Source organism: Nycticebus coucang, chromosome 7 (assembly GCF_027406575.1).
Source record: "Nycticebus coucang isolate mNycCou1 chromosome 7, mNycCou1.pri, whole genome shotgun sequence".
NCBI classification, from domain to species: domain Eukaryota; kingdom Metazoa; phylum Chordata; class Mammalia; order Primates; family Lorisidae; genus Nycticebus; species Nycticebus coucang.
Window position 1 is genome coordinate 8,610,708 of NC_069786.1, and position 18,803 is coordinate 8,629,510.

At 43.6% G+C, this 18,803-nt stretch overlaps 1 protein-coding gene across 11 annotated transcripts in view; it reads left to right on the forward strand.

The window, feature by feature from the left end:
* Positions 1 to 1,738: 1,738 nt before the first annotated feature.
* SAP130 (Sin3A associated protein 130) overlaps positions 1,739 to 18,803 on the forward strand; it is a 91,183-nt gene continuing 74,118 nt past the window's right edge. For 4 of the 11 annotated variants that reach the window (XM_053596802.1, XM_053596799.1, XM_053596803.1 and 1 more), the window contains exons 1-6: positions 1,774 to 1,912; positions 3,554 to 3,671; positions 12,818 to 13,053; positions 13,954 to 14,112; positions 15,293 to 15,404; positions 17,261 to 17,385. In XM_053596802.1, the coding sequence (XP_053452777.1) occupies positions 3,560 to 3,671; positions 12,818 to 13,053; positions 13,954 to 14,112; positions 15,293 to 15,404; positions 17,261 to 17,385 (744 nt within the window). In that variant the 5' untranslated portion in view covers positions 1,774 to 1,912; positions 3,554 to 3,559. Of the gene's footprint in view, positions 1,913 to 2,531; positions 2,748 to 3,553; positions 3,672 to 12,817; positions 13,054 to 13,953; positions 14,113 to 15,292; positions 15,405 to 17,260; positions 17,386 to 18,803 lie in introns of those variants that run through there. The other 7 variants (XM_053596804.1, XM_053596796.1, XM_053596801.1 and 4 more) reach the window with 3 other exon arrangements.

Sequence of the window (18,803 nt, forward strand, 5' to 3'; positions counted from 1 at the left end):
GAGCAATAGAAGAGTGTGAAACCACAATTAGGAAGGCAGAAAGGTTGGTGATATCACTAACCAAACGCATGAATCAAAAGGAATACAGAGGTAAAGCAAATCAATAAAGTTGTTCAATGTTAAGTTTGAGGGACTTGTAAGACATTTATGTGGATTGGTTCGGCAGGAACTGGAACCATAGGTGTACAACTCAGAGGTTAGTGTGTAGTTAACATTTTCGAGGACAGTATTTGAAACTATCCTGTGAGTACATGAAACCATTTAAGAAGGTAGTATAGCATTAAAAGATCACTGGGGCCTTTGAGAATGCTGTATTTATGACAAAGAGGAGGAATACAACCAGAAGAGAGCTTTTAAAGGAGGAATTACTATAGGTCAGTAAGCTAAGGAAGATGAGATCTAAGCAAGGACGGCAGGGTTTTGAGTGGAGTAGGTACTGGCAACTTTGGGGTGCAGGCTGAGAAGAGTGGCAAGAGAAGAAGCCTACAAGGAATGGAGACTGTCTAGAAGAGGAGGCCAAAGTATGTCAGTTACTTGAAAAAGTTTGAGAACGAAGGGAAGAATGTGAGAAACCAAAGGGGCTTGAAGAAGGAGAAGTATTTGAAACTTACCTTTGTAGCCAGGACTCTTTTTTTTTGTAGAGACAGAGTCTCACTTTATCGCCCTCGGTAGAGTGCCGTGGCATCACACAGCTCACAGCAACCTCCAAATCCTTGGGCTTAGGCAATTCTCTTGACTCAGCCTCCCAAGTAGCTGGGACTACAGGCGCCCGCCACAACGCCCGGCTATTTTGTTGTTGTTGTTGCAGTTTGGCCGGGGCTGGGTTTGAACCCGCCACCCTCGGCACATGGGGCCGGCGCCCCACCCGCTGAGCCACAGGCGCCGCCCCTGTAGCCAAGACTCTTAACCAAGCTGTCGTCTTACACAGGTATTTGAGTTTCAGTTTGTTTCTAAATTCATCACAAATACCAGACCTAAATAAGTGAAGAGGGGAACGTAATTCCTCATCAGCTGCAAGTTTTGCCAAGCAGATTTGGCTAAGACTTCTACAGGTGTATAAACTCCAACCCTTAACCCCAAAGAAAACTAACCCCTTTTGCTTTCTTATAATCCAGAAAACTTAAGCAGGTGTGCTTAGCTGCCTGCCAGAGCTGGGTGTCCGGGGCCCCTTTCCGAGCCGGCCTAATTTAAGGGGCGGGTGGGGACTCCAGGGCAGGCCCGGCGCAATCCCGACAGGGCCGCTCGCGCGCAGCGCGCCTGATTCACCCACCGTGTTGAGGCTTGCAGATCGTGGCCTTAGATGGTGACCAAGTCCGACACGCAGCGCGGGGAAACCGGCACAGTCAGGACACAGTCGGCCCCGCCGCTGCCCTGCCGGGCTGCCGCACTCGGCCTCCATTACTCTTTCCCGCGCTGCACCGCTCCTCCTCGCCTGGGGAAAATGAAACCTAGTTCCCTCAGGCTGAGGGAAACTGTGGGTTCCACTATCTTCTCTCTTTGCAAAGAGAAAAGGCACAATCTACTCTGGACAGTAAAGGGGTGTGTTGCCCCAGCCCGGTCCCCTAGAGGCCCCGCCCCGGCACTCTCCACCTCTTTTTCGGCCCGCCCTCCTGGCACCCAGGACTACATTTCCCAGAGGTCTCCGCTGTGCTGGGGGGCGGATCCATCCACTCTCCCGCGCACGACGAGAAGCGAGTGGCTATCCCTGAGAAGGGCGGGGCCTACTCCAGCCAATAGACGGGAGGCTCGTTACGGCGGCGGAAGCAGCGGCGCTGAAGTGAGGGGTGGGGGGCAGAGTGCTAGCGCCCCGGCGGCGGCTGCGGGTCCGGAACCCGAGGACGTCGCACCACAGGCTGAGAGCGCACGGGAAAGAGCTCGAGGCGGCGCGGCGGCCACTCGGCGTAGCACCCAGGTAATGGCGGGACAGGCACCCGGGAGGGGAGGGGAGGAGACGAGGGGGCGGGGCGGCCGAGCCGGGCTGCAGCGTTCGTCCCGCTGCGCGTCCCCGGGGAAGGGCAGGGGTGCCAGTCTCCTGCGGCTCGGACCCCGGCTCTTTCGCGAGCTGGGCACGGCGGTTAAGCCGGCGACAGGGGCCGGGTGTCCTATGGCTAGGAAGGGAGAGGCATCGGGAGGGGTGGGCTGACCCGGGCGTGGGGGCGTGGCAGACGTGGGCCTTGGCGGGGAAGCGGAGCGGCCGGGGGAGCGCGGGCGGGCGGGTGGCCCAGGGAGCTTGGCTCTTGAGCAGTTTAAAGTGACTCTCCACATCCGGGCCCTGCGCCCGCCGCTTTCAGACCCTGACCGAGGCGGGGCCTCCCAGCTCCCCGCCCCCCTCACCGGGAGCGCCTGTCTTTCTCTACCATTGGCTCAGCCTCGAGGGGTTTGGGCTGCCCCGGCGAGCCTCGCGCCTTATTGGCTGGCGATCGGCGGGAGGGTGGGGCGGGCCCAGAACGCGCAGGTTGCTGTGGATTGGTTCTGGGTCTCCAGTGACGCGCCGGGCGTGGGGCCAATGGGCGGGCGGGGGAGGCAGGGGCAGGTTCGGGGGAAGAGGTCTGTGAGCAGATCCACGGCCGGGCGACTGGAGCGAGGCTGGCTAGCAGGGCTGGACAGCGGTGGGCCCAGGACGCCGTCCAGCTCGATTCTTCTCCACGTCCTCGGAGCTCAGCACTGCCACAGAGATGGGCCCTCCGCGGCACCCCCAGGCGGGAGAGATGGAAGCGGGAGGTGCGGGTGGCGGGCGGCGGCCACAGGTAAAGAGGCACGGTGCCTGTCTGGTCGTGGGGGGGTCCCCAAAACGCTTACCCCACCTCTGAGACAGAGTCTCAGACACCGAAGTGTCTGGAAACCTCTGTCTACTGATCTCAGCGGGGAGTTCGGGGTCGTGTGGGATTATGGACGATTCGGGGGAGATAGCAGAGCTTGGCCCATGAGGGAAAAGTCTGGGACGCTTTTAGGGAAGATGGAGATTTAGGGTCCCTCTGGCTCTTCGGGGATCTGTGAAAGAGAGGGAAAAAAGGAAATCCGTAAATGGAGGCCTCTGCAGAAAAGGATGTGAGATTCACTTTGCATTAGGTCTTGATGTAAGATCTGATCCTTTCTTGGGGCTGGGCATCTCCCCTCTAAAGGTTCCTTTGACATACTAATCACAGTTCTGTTCACTTTGGTGTGAGGTTTTTGAATCTTTCAAAGAGACAGGACATTTTCCATAAAACTTTACACAGAAATGCATATGCATCATGGCAATACCTATCATGTATCTTTTGTACAGAATTCAGTGTTGATTTTTTTAGCATAGCAATCCACAAGTATTTATGGGGAGTCATAGTATTCTCCAGCACCATGTTGACAATGTTATTGTTCATTGAGCTGATGCACCTAAAAAACTTACGTAGTTTGGATAATGTCTGCATTTACATTGATCACAAGTTATTAGATAAATGATGCTGCAATTGTTTTTCCAGAGGGACATGTCATAGATACTAAAGATGCTTTAATTTCTCAAAATTGTTTATAATCTCAGAATTTGGTAATAACCATGTGGCTGTTTGTACTGCAGGTGGAAATGAGTTCTCAACAGTTTCCTCGATTAGGAGCCCCTTCCACTGGGTTGAGCCAAGCCCCTTCTCAAATTGCAAACAGTGGTTCTGCAGGGTTGATAAACCCAGCTGCTACAGGTAAAATAGTAATATTCTTCTATATTTCTTTCTGCTTGAAGAATTTAGCCAGTTTTCAGACTTAAATTAGTAAATTCTTTCTAGGATTTTAGTAAATACTAGTTTATTGGATAGAAATTGAGTTACTATTCTAATTTAAACAAGTCTTTTTCCCTCCTGTATTAACCACTTCATTTACTTATACTATAATACTCATATAACTTATAGCAGCGGTTCTCAACCTGTGGGTCGTGATCCCTTTGTAACAATGAAAATACATCCTGGCATTAGGAAGGTTGAGAACAACTGACTTAAGTAAAGCATGCTTATAAGAAGTATTTTTTTTTGGGGGGGGGGCAGTTTTTGGTCGGGGCTGGGTTTGAACCCGCCACCTCCAGTATATGGGGCCAGCGCTCTACCCCTTTGAATAAGAAGTATTTTTGAAATGCATTAATGTGTTCTTGTTTGATTAATGCCCAGGGTTATGGTATAGTAGATTGTTATGAGAAATCCCAAAGGTGCATCTAGGAAAAGAAGTTTTTAAAAAGTACATGTAGTTGTTCTTTGGTATCCATGGGAGACTGGTTCCCGGACCCTTGTTGGATACCAAACTCCACTGATGCTCAAGCCCCTTATAAGAAATGGTGTATTTGCATATAAGCTATGCACATCCTCTGGTATACTTTAAATCATCTTTAGATAACTTATTTACCTGTTACAGTGTAAGTGCTATGTAAAGATGTCATTGCACTGTATTGCTAAAGGAATAATGACAAGGACAAAAGACTACATATTCAGTATGGAGGCAGCCATCTTTTTTTCCCAAATACTTTCCATCCATAATTGATCGAATCCACAGATGCACAACCCAGGGATATGGAGAGTCAACTATACACACATATGTGCAATTTGATTTTTAGTCTTATACCTTTTGAATGCTGTATATCAATGGTTCTCAGTGGGGGATGGTTTTTGTCTCCAGGGGAATATTTGACAATGTCTAGAGACATCTTTGGTTGTCACAGCTAGAGAGTGTTATTAGCATTTGATAGGTGGAGGGTAGGGATGCTGCCGAACATCCTATAAGATCTGGGAAACCCTCTCATCCTAAAGAGGTATCCAGCCAGCAGTGCTGAAGTTGAGTAAGTTCTTCAAATACTCCCTTCCCCTCCACCCCGCCCCATGGCATTGCAAAGTGAAATAAACTCATTTTTCTTCACCAGTTGATCCTTGTGTTCCTTGTGGTAAATGGCACCACTATCTAATCATCATTCAAACTAGTTGCTGAGGCATCATTGATTGTTCTTTGTCTCTTTGACCCTTGTCTAATATTTCAGCCTATTTCTTTTTTTGTTTGTTCGTTTTTTGAGACGGAGTCTCACTTTGTCGCCCCCAGTAGAGTGCTATGGCATCATAGCTCACAGCAACCTCAAACTCTTGGGCTCAAATGATTCTCTTTCCTTCCCAGAGTAGCTGGGACTACAGGTGTCTGCCACAATGCCCAGATATTTTTAGAGATAGAGTCTCATACTAGCTCAAATTGGTCTTGAACTCGTGAGCTGAGGTTATCCACCCACCTCAGCCTCCCAGAGTGTTGGGATTACAGGTGTGAACCACCTCTCCTGGCCTTTTTTTTTTTTTTTTTTTTTGTCCGCGAGACTCTGTAACCCTGGGTAGAATGCCATGGCTCATAGCTCATGCAACCTCAGACTCTTGGGCTTGAGCAATCCCCTTGCCTCAGCCTCCTGAGTAGCTGGGACTACAGGCATGTGTTGCTATGCCTAGCTAGTTTATTTAGTTTTTCTGTTTTTAGTAGAGATGGTGTCTCTTGTTCACTCTGGTCTTGAACTCCTGAGGTCAAGCAGTCCGCCCACCTGGGCCTCATAGAGTGCTAGGATTACAGGCATGGTGTGGCCCAGCCTCATTTCTTATTGCTTTATCTTGCTCCCACTAATTTAGTTTTTGTTAAAAATTTATTTTAATTCTTTTGAGACTTGAAGTTACTTTAAGCTGCTTTAATGCTTCCTGCCTGATGATATATCCTCGGGTTTTCTGAATGAATGATGAAAAGTTCTCGGTTTTCATGGCCGTGGGACTTTGCACATTCTTTTCCTTTCGCCACAGTTTTCCTTCTTTTCTTTCAACTTGGTTATTCAGCTATTTCTTGTTCTTCTTGAGTTTTCATCTTAGATGTTATTTTCTTCTGGATACCTTTCCTGACTCTGTCTTCCATGAGAATTCAGGTGGAGAATCCAGACACAAATTGTCAATTGATTTTTTTATTTTTGGAGACAATCTATGTTACCCTGGGCAGAGTGCTGTGGCATCACAGCTTACAGCAACCTCAAACTCTTGGGCTTACGCTATTCTCTTGCCTTGGCCTCCTAAGTAGCTGGGACTACAGGCCCCCACCCAACACCCGGCTATTTTTTGGTTGCAGTTGTCATTGTTGTTTGGCAGGCCCGGACTAGATTCGAACCTGCCGGCTCCGGTGCATGTGGCAGGCGCCGAGCCTCTCAATTGATTTTTAAGAAGTGATTAAGTAATTGGGAACTTTTCAATAAAGTAGTGCTGGAACAGCAGAATATCCATATGGGGGAAAAACAAACTTCGAACTTGACCTTCTCCATAAATAGAGATTAACTGAAAATGTGTCATAGACCTAAATCTAAAATTTAAAATTTCTAAAAGAAAATAAGAAGTTATGTGCAACTTTGGAGTGAAATTGCTTAGTTCACAAAATAAACTAATCATAAAAGAAGCAATCGATATTATGTACTTAATCAAAATTTTGTATGACTTTTAATAAAAAACACCATTAAAATAGAAGGGCAGCCACAAATTCAGAAAACATGTACAATCAATGTATCCATAAAGGACTTATATTCTGAAAGTATAAAGAACTCCTATTTAATTCAGTATTAGAAAGATGCCTGATTTTTTTTTTTTTTTATTTCCACAAAAAGACATCAAAAACTTTTCTTTTTTTGAGACAGAGTCTCACTATGTCACCCTTGGTAGAGTGCTGTGGTGTCACAACTCACAGCAACCTCTAACTCTTTGGCTTAAGTGATTTTCTTGCTAGCCCAGCCTCCCAAGTAGCTGGGACTACAGGCGCCACCACATCGCCTGGCTAGTTTTTGTTGTAGTTGTCGTTGTTCTTCAGCAGGCCTGGACACAATGGCCCGTGCCCTACCCACTGAGCTATGGGTGCCAAGCCCAACCTGATTATTTGTGAATGGACAAAATATTTGAATGGACGCGTCACCAAAACTATATGAATGCCAAGTAAGTGCATGAAAAAATGTTCAATATTATTAATCCTCAGGGCAGTATAAATTAAAACCACTGTTAGAAACTACTACATATCCACTGGAAAGACTAAATTTATAAAGACTGACAATACCGAGTATTGGTATGATTGTGTAGCAAATAGAACTCATACAAAACGGTCTAGCCACTTTAGGAAGCAGTTTGAAAATATCTTTTGTTGTTATTATTGTTGTTGTATGAGATAGAATCTCACTCTGTTGCCCTGAGTAGAGTGCCATGCCATCATAGCTCACAGCAACCTCAAACTCTTGGGCTTGAATGATCCTCTTGCCTCAGCCTCCCAAGTAGCTGGGAGGACAGGTGTCTGCCACAACAAAAGCTATTTTTAGAGATGAGGGGGAGTCTTACTCTTGCTAAGGCTGGTCTTGAACTCCTGAGCTCAGGCAGTCCACCTGCCTTGGCCTCCCAAAGTGCTAGGATTACAAGTGTGCGCCATCATGCCCAGCCTGAAAATATCTTATAAAATTAAATATACACATACCACACAACTGATCAGTCTTATTCCTTAGGTATTTATCTTGGATAAATGAAAATGTATACGTTAGTAAAAATATATCTAATTTTACACAAAGAATTAGTGAATTGTATATATTGATTGTGCCTCAGTAAAGCTAATTGATTAAAAATGGACAAAGGAACACAGACTTCACAAAAGAAGATACATGAATGGCCTATAATCACATAAAAAAATGTTCAACGTTGCTATTCATCATGAAATGCTAATTAAAACCACAATGATATGCACACTATGCACCCATTCCAATGGCTGTATGTATATCAAACAGTGGTGAGGGTGAGGAGTGTCTAGAGCTCCCATACACTGCTGGCGGCAACTTTGGAAAGTACTTAGGCAAAGTTAAACGTGTCCTTGCCATTCAACCCAACCATTCCACTCTTTGCTGTTGCTGAGGATGTTTGTAAAAAATTATTGGACTTTCTACTCTTAGAATAGCCATATTACTGCATATAAATTATACTTCAGTAACGTTTTATAAATCAGAATTTTTTAAATTCTGAAGGGGAAATGGGCTTAGTAAGCTTCTACCTATTGGGTGCATTATAGGGGTATATGGCACACCTCCTGTGTAAAGGACCCAAATACAACTTGGACTTTCCTTAGCAAAAGCAAACAATGTAACCTAATCATATGTACCCTTATATTAATCCAAAATAGAAAATATTCTGAATGACCTAGGAGAAAAGCCAGTATGTAACAAAAAAAGAAAATATATATCATCTTTTTACCCAGCATTTTTCCTCGTAGGAATTTTTTTCTGAAGAGATCACTGGATGAGGTTGTTGATAATAGCAAAATTTTTGAGATAACCTAAAAGTCCATCAATAATATAGTGGTTAAAAAAAAGCTATAGTACATGTATGCAGTAGAATCTGATTTAGCTTTTAAAAATGATACAGTATTGGGTGGCACCTTTGGCTCAGTGGGTAGGGCACCAGCCCCATATACTGAGGGTGGCGGGTTCAAACCCAGCCCCGGCCAAATTGCAAGAAAAAAAAAAAAAGATACAGTATTTCATATTATTCAGTAGTTCCACTCCTAGGAATATATTCAATAGAAATGGTACATGTGTTCACCAGAAGACATGTACAGGAATATTACTAGGACTACTCAACATAGCAAAAAGTTGAAAACTATTTAACATGCCTTTTAACCGTAAAATGGATACCTTGTGCTTTATTCATACAATGTCATCATATATCCAGAATTGAGAATGAAAGAGCTACAGCTATGTGTGGTAATATGGTAAATCTCATACCTGTAAGTGAAAGAAACAGGATACAATAGATATAAATTCGTTATGAGTCTGTTTATGTGAAGTACAAAAACAGGCAACGCTTGTCTATAGTGTTATGTGTCAGGCTGTTTGGCTTGTTTGGAGGACCAGTGAGGTTTTGTATCTTGAGCTGGGTGCTGGTTACTCAGTTTGTGAAAATCCACTGAGCTGCACAATTAACATTTGTGCGCTTAATTTATGAAGATTATACATTTTTTTTTTTTTTGAGACAGAGTCTCACTATGTCACCCTTGGTAGAGCGCTGTGGTGTCACAGCTCACAGCAACTGTAAACTCTTGGGCTTAAGCAATTCTCTTGCCTCAGCCTCAATGCCCGCCACAATGCCCAGCTATTTTTTGGGACTACAGGGCGCCCGCCACAATGCCCAGCTATTTTTTCTTTTTTTTTTTTTTGTCATTGTTGTTTAGCAGACCCTGGCCAGGTTCGAACCCACCAGCCCCGGTGCATGTAGCCAGTGCCCTAACCACTGAGCCATGGGCATCAAGCCAATGAAGGTTATACTTTAATAGAAAAAGTTAAATGAATAAAAACCCATCCAGGGCTGTGCCTGTGGCTCAAAGGAGTAGGGCGCTGGCCCCATATGCCGGAGGTAGTGGATTCAACCCAGCCCTGGCTAAAAACTGCAAAAAAAAAAAACCCATCCAAGATTTTAAAAAGGTAAGAAGTATCTGGAAGTTTTGCCAAAATATTAACTGTTGGTACCTTTGAGGGATAGATTTTGGGACAACTTTATAATTTTCCAAATAACTTAAATTCCCTACATAAGTAAATATTATCTTTATGTTCAGAAAAATAAGAATGTTCATAGGATTTTGGAAAAATGATGGATGAGTACAAGTTAATATTTTCACAGATGCTTCCATTATTAGTATTGATTCTTTGATTTTTTGTTTGTTTCGGTTCTGGGTTCTGAAAGAAGGCACAATTTATTCAGCCAGATTATTTTACAACATTGTTTCCATTGTCAGCTGTCAGCTTAACACTTAATATAGTTTTAAAAAGTCAACAATTATCTGCAAAATTACATGTATATTTTAATGTCTAAAAAATATATTGCATATATAAAGCAGTAAAGTCTGCACAAGGGAAAGATGGGTTATTCTTTCCAGTATTAACTTAATTTTTAAATAGGTTGTGTGTTCTGTTGATTCAGACTTCCAAAAGAAAAAAAACATGCACTATAAAGTATCTTCCATCTCTTTCCCTCAGTTTTGAAAAATTATATGTCATGGAGTTAGGAACTGTACTTTAATATATCTTTCGTTTTTGTTTTTTCCTTTTAAGACAATGGCTTACTCTGTCTCTGGAGGCTAGAGTGCAGTGGTATCATCATAGCTTATTGTAACCTCATACTCCTGGGCTCAAGTGATCCTTTTGCCTCACTCTCTCAAAGTAGTTGGGACTATAGATGTGTACTACCACGCCCAGCTAATTTTTCTTTTCTTGTAGAGATGGGATCATGTATTGCTGAGGCTGGTCTTGAACTCCTGGCCTCAAGCCGTCCTCCCACCTCAACTTTCCAAAGTGCTAGGATGATGTGCATGAGCCACCCTGCACCTGGCCAAAGTATCTTTTTTGTTTGTGTTTGTTTTTGTTTTTTGAGACAGAGTCTCACTTTGTCACCCCGGCTAGAGTGTTGTGGTATCATTGTTCACAGCAACCTCAAACTCATGGGCTCAAGCAATCCTCTTGCCTTAGTCTCCCTGGTAGCTGGGACTACAGGCACCCACCACAACACCTGGCTACTTTTTAGAGACGTGGTCTTGCTCTTGCTCAGTCTGGTCTCAAACTTGTGAGCTGAAGTAATCCACGTGCCTTGGCCTCCCCGAGTGCTAGGATTATAGGTGTGAGCCACTGTGCCCAGCCCAAAATATCTTTTTTTTTTTAGGGACAGAGTCTTAGTTTGTTGCCCTCGGTAGGGTGCAGTGGTGTCACAGCTCACAGCAACTTCCAGTTCTTGGGCGTAGGCGATTCTCTTGCCTCAGCCTCCCAAGTAGCTGGGACTACAGGCGCCCTCCACACGCCTGGCTATTTTTTGTTGCATTTTGGCCAGGGTTGGGTTCGAACCTGCCACCCTCGGTATATGGGGCCGGTGCCTATTCACTGAGCCACAGGCGCCACCCCCAAAATATCTTTTTAATGCTATGTTTTTATAACTTTTTAGGAAAATACTTTATTTTATTTATGTATTTATTTATTTATTTTGAGACAGAGTCTCACTATGTCGCCCTCAGTAGAGTGCCATGGTGTCACATCTCACAGCAACCTCAAACTCTTGGGCTTAAGCAATTCTCTTGCCTCAGCCTCCCAAGTAGCTGGGACTATAGGCACCCACCACAACGCCCGGCTATTTTTGTTGCAGTTGTTTAACAGGCCCAGGCCAGGTTCGAACCTGCCACCCTTGGTGTATGTGGCTGGCACCATAACCACTGTGCTATGGGCGCTGAGCCTTTATTTATTCTTGAGACAGAGTTTCACTCTGTGCCCTGGGTAGAGTGCCCTGGCACCATAGCTCAAAGCTACCGCAAACTCCTGGGTTCAAGCAATCCTCTTGCCTCAGCCTCCCTAGTAGCTGGGAACACAGGCACCTGCCACAGCACCCTTCTGCTTTTCCTACTTTTATTTTATTTTATTTTTTTTACTATTTTTTTCTTGAGACTGAGGCTCAACTTTGTCATCCTTGGGAGAGTGCTATAGTGGCATAGTTCACAGCCTTCCCAAACTCTAGGGCCTCAAGTGATCCTTTTGCCGCAGTTTTTCATTTTTAGTAGAGAGAGGGTCTTGCGCTTGCTTGGGGTGGTCTTGAACTCGTGAGCTCAGGCAATCCACCCATCTCAGCCTCCTAAAGTGCTAGAATTATAGGCGTGAGCCACTGCACCCAGCCTAGTTTTTCTATTTTTAGTAGATAGAAAGGGTCTTGCTCTTCCTCAGGCTGATGTCAAACTCCTGAGCTCAAGCAGTCCACCCGCCTTGGCCTCCCGGAGTGCTAGGATTATAGGCGTGAGCCATGGTGCCTGACCTGGGAAAACATTTTTTTTTTTTTTTTTTGCAGTTTTTGGCCGGGGCTGGGTTTGAACCTGCCACCTCCAACATATGGGGCCGGCACCCTACCCCTTTGAGCCACAGGTACCACCCGGGAAAACATTTTAAATAAAATAGTATTATGTCTTATATTGTACTTTCAGCTATTTCAACTCTTTTTTTTTTTTTTTTGGAGACAGAGTCTTACTATGTCACTCACCATAGAGTGCCATGGCGTCATAGCTCACAGCAACTTCAAACTCTTGGGCTTAAGCAATTTTCTTGCCTCAGCCTCCCAAGCAGCTGGAACTCCACTGCCTGCCACAGTGCCCGGCTGTTTTTTTGTTGTAGTTGTCATTGTTGTTTGGCAAACCCAGGCTGGCTTTGAACCCACCAGCTCCTGTGTATGTGGCTGGTGCCCTATTCAATGAGGTATGGGCGCCAAGCCAGCTTATTTTATTTTATTTTTATTTTTGAGACAGAGTCTCATTCTGTAGCCCTGGGTAGAGTGCCCTGGTATCATCATAGCTCACAGCAACTTCAATCTCTTGTGCTTAAGCCATCCTCTTGCCTCAGCCTCCCGAGTATGTGGGTCTGTAGGTGCCTTCCATGATATCTGGCTATTTTTTCTATTTTTAGTAGATTTAAGGGGTCTCATTCTTGTCAGCCTCGTCTTGAACTCATGAGCTTAAGCAGTCCACCCACCTTGGCCTTGTAGGGTGCTAGGATTACAGGCATGAGCCAGCACTCCTGGCCTATTTCAGCTCATTTTAGATAGCTACCAGGCTCTTTGTTCATGAGGATGGAAAAACAACAATATTCAGAATAAATCCTTTGTTCCACAGTTGTGGGTCTGAAGTCCCTCAGGAGAATTCAGTGTCCAAATCCTTGTCAATCAGTTAATCCTAAAAGTTAATCTCAGGTGCCACTCTTGTCTGTGCTGCTATGTTAACATTGGGAGACTGTGATATACCATCTCACCCTTTATGTCTTTCCTAGTCAATGATGAATCTGGTCGAGATTCTGAAGTGAATGCCAGGGAGCACATGGGTTCTAGCAGCTCCCTCCAGTCCCGAGAGGAGAAGCAAGAGCCTGTTGTGGTGAGGCCCTATCCACAGGTACAGATGCTGCCTACACACCATACTGTCCCTTCAGCCACACCTGTTGCAGTGACAGCCCCGCCAGCACACCTGACGCCAGCAGTGCCACTTTCATTTTCGGAGGGACTTATGAAGGTAATGGGGAGGTTTAAAATTCCACACTGAACCACAGCTCAAGGCTGGCTAGTATTTGTAACAATTTTCACAAAATGATAGGCCGTATCCTAGGACCATACTTAATTTTTTCATTTTGACCTGTGAGTTTATCTCCTTTGTGTAACTCCAAGATCTGCTGTTCGGTAGTGCATAGTGTTATGCTGCTGAGCAGTTGGCAGCATAGGATATTTTCAGATACCCATTATGACATTAATATTCAACTTATGAAAAATAAAAATAAAAAATATATAATAAATATTCAACTTATGGACATGCTAAGTTAGTTTCTATCTTGAAGTAGCACTAATCTCCAATGTTTATTTTAATAACTGAATAATTTGGGGCTATCGAAGAATATCACCTATGTATTATATTGTGGTTATGTTTCAGTTACTGAGAGTTTTGTTTACTTCTACCCAAACTTGAGAAGGAAGCATCATTTAGAAGAAAGGGCATAGGCTGTGTGCCATTCAGCATTGTTTTTTATTCCTAGTTACACTTTTACTGTGTGTGTGGCTTTGAGCAAGTCACTTAGCTTCGCTTTGAACATTTTCTCATCTGTGAAGTGGGAATGCTAATACTTCTATGAAAAGGTTATGATGCTAATAGATAAAGTATATAAAGCTTATGGCATCTTTCCTGGCACTTACTGGGTTTGATTTGTGTATTGTTAATTTTTTTTAGATTCATTTATTTAAAAAATGATTTTCATTAAATCATAACTTTGTACATTGATGCATTTATGGGGTTCAGGGTACTACTTCGATATACAATGTGAAATGTTTACATTGAACTAAGTAACACATCCATCACAATTACCTGATTTGTGTGTTCTGAATTGTAGAGTGAGTGACATGTCTCATGTTTTTCTTTTTGCAGCCGCCCCCGAAGCCCACCATGCCTAGCCGTCCCATTGCTCCTGCTCCACCTTCTACCTTGTCACTTCCCCCCAAAGTTCCAGGGCAGGTTACTGTCACCATGGAGAGTAACATCCCTCAAGCTTCAGCCATTCCTGTGGCAACAATCAGTGGACAACAGGTTTTTTTCCTCTTAATTTGCTGACTTTCAAACTGAGATGCCAAACTAGTGATCATTATTTATTGAAGCCAGTAGTACATTAGGTACTGTACTAAAAAAACTAAACTATCATTTTTATCTACAAGGGGAAGATTGTAGGTTTGAGAGAGAATAGCGGTCTCTCAATAGTGTTCACAGTGGTCCATCACACTGGAATTCATTGAGCGTCTGCTGTATCCAGACGCTACCCTCAGCATGAGTTAGAACTCAGAATACTGAGTGCTCCATGCTCTTGAGGACTCTGAGCCCAGTTTATCTTTGGTTTTAGGTAGACAACTGTGATGGGTTGAGAACTTCCTAGCAGTAGTGGTGGACTTTGCTTCTCTGTGTTTTCTCCATGGAGAGCAGATGTGTACTTCTTGGGATGCTGCTGGGTTCTCTAAGCAGCTATCTAGTTGTGAACATTGATTTTCTAGTCTCTAGTTTTTACTTAAATTTTAGTTTTGAAAATTTGCAGTCCTTCACTATGTGTATTTGATTTATGAAATATTTTAAATTCTTTACCTATGTAAAAAGCAAAATCTCAAAACTCTTTTCCTTCATGTTTTCGAGAAAATTTGACGTTCTAAAAAGGTGCACTGTGTTATATTCTTTCTGTCATATTGCAAACAACTTCCAGAAGTACAGGAACCCCTACCTGAGAAGCGCTGATTCAGAGGGCTGGGAGAATACGAGGAAGGGATATTTCAGGGGTGAGCTGAAGGACTAATAGGGGATACCCTGGGGGATGCTAACTGACATTGACTTAGAAATCCTGTATAGCTTAAAGGATGGCTGGATGCAGCGGCATGTGAAGGAAATAATGAGCATGGGGAAAAATAAGCATTTAGTCATGTCAGAGAAAAGTACGAAAGGCTAATAGTGCAGGCGAGAATTTCTAAAAGCAGACCCAAAATGTCTTGTGTTACTAGGATGTAGAGGCTAAGTGGGCCTGGAGCAGTCACTGCTCATATGCCTGTTGGCATGACCCATTATACAGTATGCTGTATAAAAAAACTAAAGCTAAATAGCCTTAGCCTTTTCCCTTGAGGTACTCACTATCTAAAAGGAACAACTTGACCCACATTTTGAGGCAACTACTTTCCTAGAGGCAACAGCTAAGACTAAGCACAAAAAATACCCTTATATTCTGTTTCATCAGGGACATCCCAGTAACCTGCATCACATCATGACCACAAACGTGCAGATGTCTATCATCCGCAGCAATGCTCCTGGGCCCCCTCTGCACATTGGAGCTTCTCATTTACCTCGAGGTAAAGATTGCACGTTTTGTTCAGACTCTCAAAATGTAATTGTTTACATGGATGGAGCTGGAATATATTCTTCTTAGTAAAGTATCTCAAGGATGGAAGAAAAAGTATCCAATGTACTCAGCCCTACTATGAAACTAATTTATGGCTTTCATATGAAAGCTATAGCCCAGTTAGAACCTAAGAATATGGGATAGGCGGGGAGAGAGGAGAGGGAGGGAGGAAGATGGGCAGAGAGAAGGTGATTGGTGGGATTACACCTGCAGTGCATCTTACAAGGGCACATGTGAAACTTAGTAAATGTAGAATATAAATGTCTTAACACAATATAACTAAGAAAATGCCAGGAAGGCTGTGTTAACCAGTGTGATGAAAATATGTCAGATGGTCTATAAAACCAGTGTATGGTGCCCCATGATCACATTAATGTACACAGCTATGATTTAATGGAAAAAAAAAGTAATGGCAGATATACATTTGGGGGAAGATATGGTAAAACAGAATGTATTCAGAATCAGCTTATGAAAGTTCCAGAACAACCTATAGACCTGTGAACCAAATGAACCTATTTTCTTTAAAAAGAAAAAAAAAAATTCAGGACAGTAGAAATAAACTTAGAGTAATACACGTTCTTAGCATGGTCTAAAATGTGCTTATTATAGTTGCATTATAACAAGTGTATGTGTCAACTTAAAGCAATTCAAATTTTTAGTATGATCTAAAAATTATATGGAGGAACTCCTTAAAGCTTTAATAGTCTAAACATCATCTTGATTTTTAATAAATCACAAATATTAATACTGAATAATCTAGTGATAATGGTTACTTATTTTTTTTTTTAACTTACATAGCAATAAGATTTTTGTTTTTTGTGAGACAGGGACTCACTGTATTGCCCAGGCTGGACTGAAACTCCTAGGCTCAAGTGATTGTCCTGCCTTAGCCTCCTGAGTAGTTGAAACTATAGGTGTGTACCACTGCACTCAACTAACAATAATTTATTTTTATAATTAGTTCTAATAGGTTGTAAGGTAATAAATTTAATGAGCTTTGACCAGAGATTGTTACTGGAGAATATGAAACAATTGAAGATTGTTGGTGAAATCAGGTTAACAAACAAAACCAGGTTTACTTGGCCATAGCATAATTCAGTGGTTCCCAAAGTGTGGACCCTTTTAGGGGATCTACAGGGTAAAAATTATTTCCATACAAAATATTCCTTGACACAGTGTTAACCTCTGCACTGACGGTGCAAAGGCAGTGTTGACTAAAGTGCCTGAGCCCTGGCTGGAACCGAGGCAGCAACTCCACGCTGTGCTGCTCGTTGTGTGCTTCCCCAGCACCCGCATGCAGTTAAAAAAAAAACAAGAACAGCTGGTTTCATTGAACACTGTCTTTGAAGAATCAATATAAATGATTAATGTTATTAAATCTCTTAAATACATCTTTTCTTAATTTCCTATGTGATGAAATGAGAAGTCTACATAACATACTTGAACTGAATACTGACATTTTATCTGAATTTTAGAGATTATTTTGATTACTTTCCTAGGGAATATAATTGTGAGCCCACCGAGCACGATGGCTCATGCTGTATTCCCAGCACTTGGGAGGCTGAGGTGGATGGATTGCCTGAGCTCACAGGTTCAAGACCAGCCTGAGCAAGAGCAAGACCCCATCTCAAAAAAAAAAAAAAAAATAGCCGGACGTTGTGGCGGGCACCTGTAGTCCCAGCTACGTGGGAGGCTGAAGCGAGAGAATTGCTTGAGCCCAAGAGTTTGAGGTTGCTGTGAGCAGTGACGCCACGGCACGGAGACTCTGTTACCAAAAAAAAAAAAAAAAATAACACTTTTTTTCAGGTGCAGCAGCTGCTGCTGTGATGTCAAGTTCTAAAGTAACCACAGTCCTGAGGCCTACTTCGCAGCTGCCAAATGCTGCTACAGCTCAACCAGCAGTTCAGCACATCATTCACCAACCAATTCAGGTAAGTCAAGCGTGGGGGCACTCAGCAAGTATGAAGTACCTGATCAGTTATTCATTCTGCCAAGCACTAGGAGAGTCCTGGACCTCAGGGGCTTTCACTGTTACCAAGACATTAGAAATTTGAGAGATACCCAACACTGTATGGCAGATTGTAAGAATGTGGAGGAGTAGTGAGGGAAAGCTTTGTGTTAGGGTGAAGGTGGTAATGAGGATTCAGAAAATAGAACGTGACCAATGACAAGGAAGAGCGTGGTGGTTGTAGACAGTGATTAGTAAGGGCTAGCTGGGACTGAAAAGGATTTTAATTTGTATGGGGTTGGTCTGTGAACCCCTAAAAGGTGTATGTACTTTATGCATATATATCTATGCTTTTCCAGGAAGTTGGTCCATGCCTTTTAACTTTAATTGAAGGAAGTGTATGATCTAAGTAATACTGAAGTATTAGTAGGAAATAATTGTGGTAGCTGCAAACTGAGGACTGTAGGATATGGAGTATAAACTTGATTTTGTTGACAGAGTTCCTGAGGGAGTTTTTTTTGTTTGTTTGTTTTTACCATGGTGTCTTTGTGTATGATTGAAGAGATGTCTTTTTTTTTTTTAATTTTTATTTATTTATTTTTTTGAGACAGAGCTTCAAGCTGTCACGCTGGGCAGAGTGCTGTGGCATCACAGCTCACAGCAACCTCAAATTATTGGGCTCAAGCGATTCTCTTGCCTCAGCCTCCCAAGTAGTTGGGACTACAGGCGCCCGCCACAGTGCCCAGCTATTTTTTGGTTGCAGCTGTCATTTTTTGGTTCATTTGGCATGCCCGGCCTGGATTCGAACCCACCAGCTCCTGCGTATGTGGCTGGTGCAGCCAGAGATGTCTAAAAGATAAGATTAATCTAGCTTAATAATATACAGAGGTCAGAGGTCAGACAGGTAATATGTGTGATGCAGCTGATTTAAGATAATAAAGAATCTTGATTAGGACACTGGGTAATACATGTGCAGCCCACGGCTTTCCAGCTAAATAAAGACCTCACTGGCCAACAGAACATAGTAGGAGGCTGATGGGCCCCAAGAAGTATATATGACAACTCCCTAGTGAAGAAGATGGTGTAGTAAACCTAATGAGACGCACGGCTGTGTAGAGCAAGAACTGCAGGTAAGGGCTGCAGGCGAAGAGCAAGGACGAGGAGTGGGCAGAGCTTAGTGACTCCACCGCATCTCTCAGGGTCAAGAAAGAGAGAAGAATCAGAAAAACTCAGGTGATTGGACAAGCGGATGAAGCCCAGTGTGGGGCTCGTTTGTCAGGTGAAGATTGCACATCCAGATATAGCGATAGGTGCTCTCCGTCCACATGCAAACATCCAGAAAGCATCCGGCACCCCGACTCCTGAATCAGGAACGAGCACTGGGACCCTGTGTATTTACCT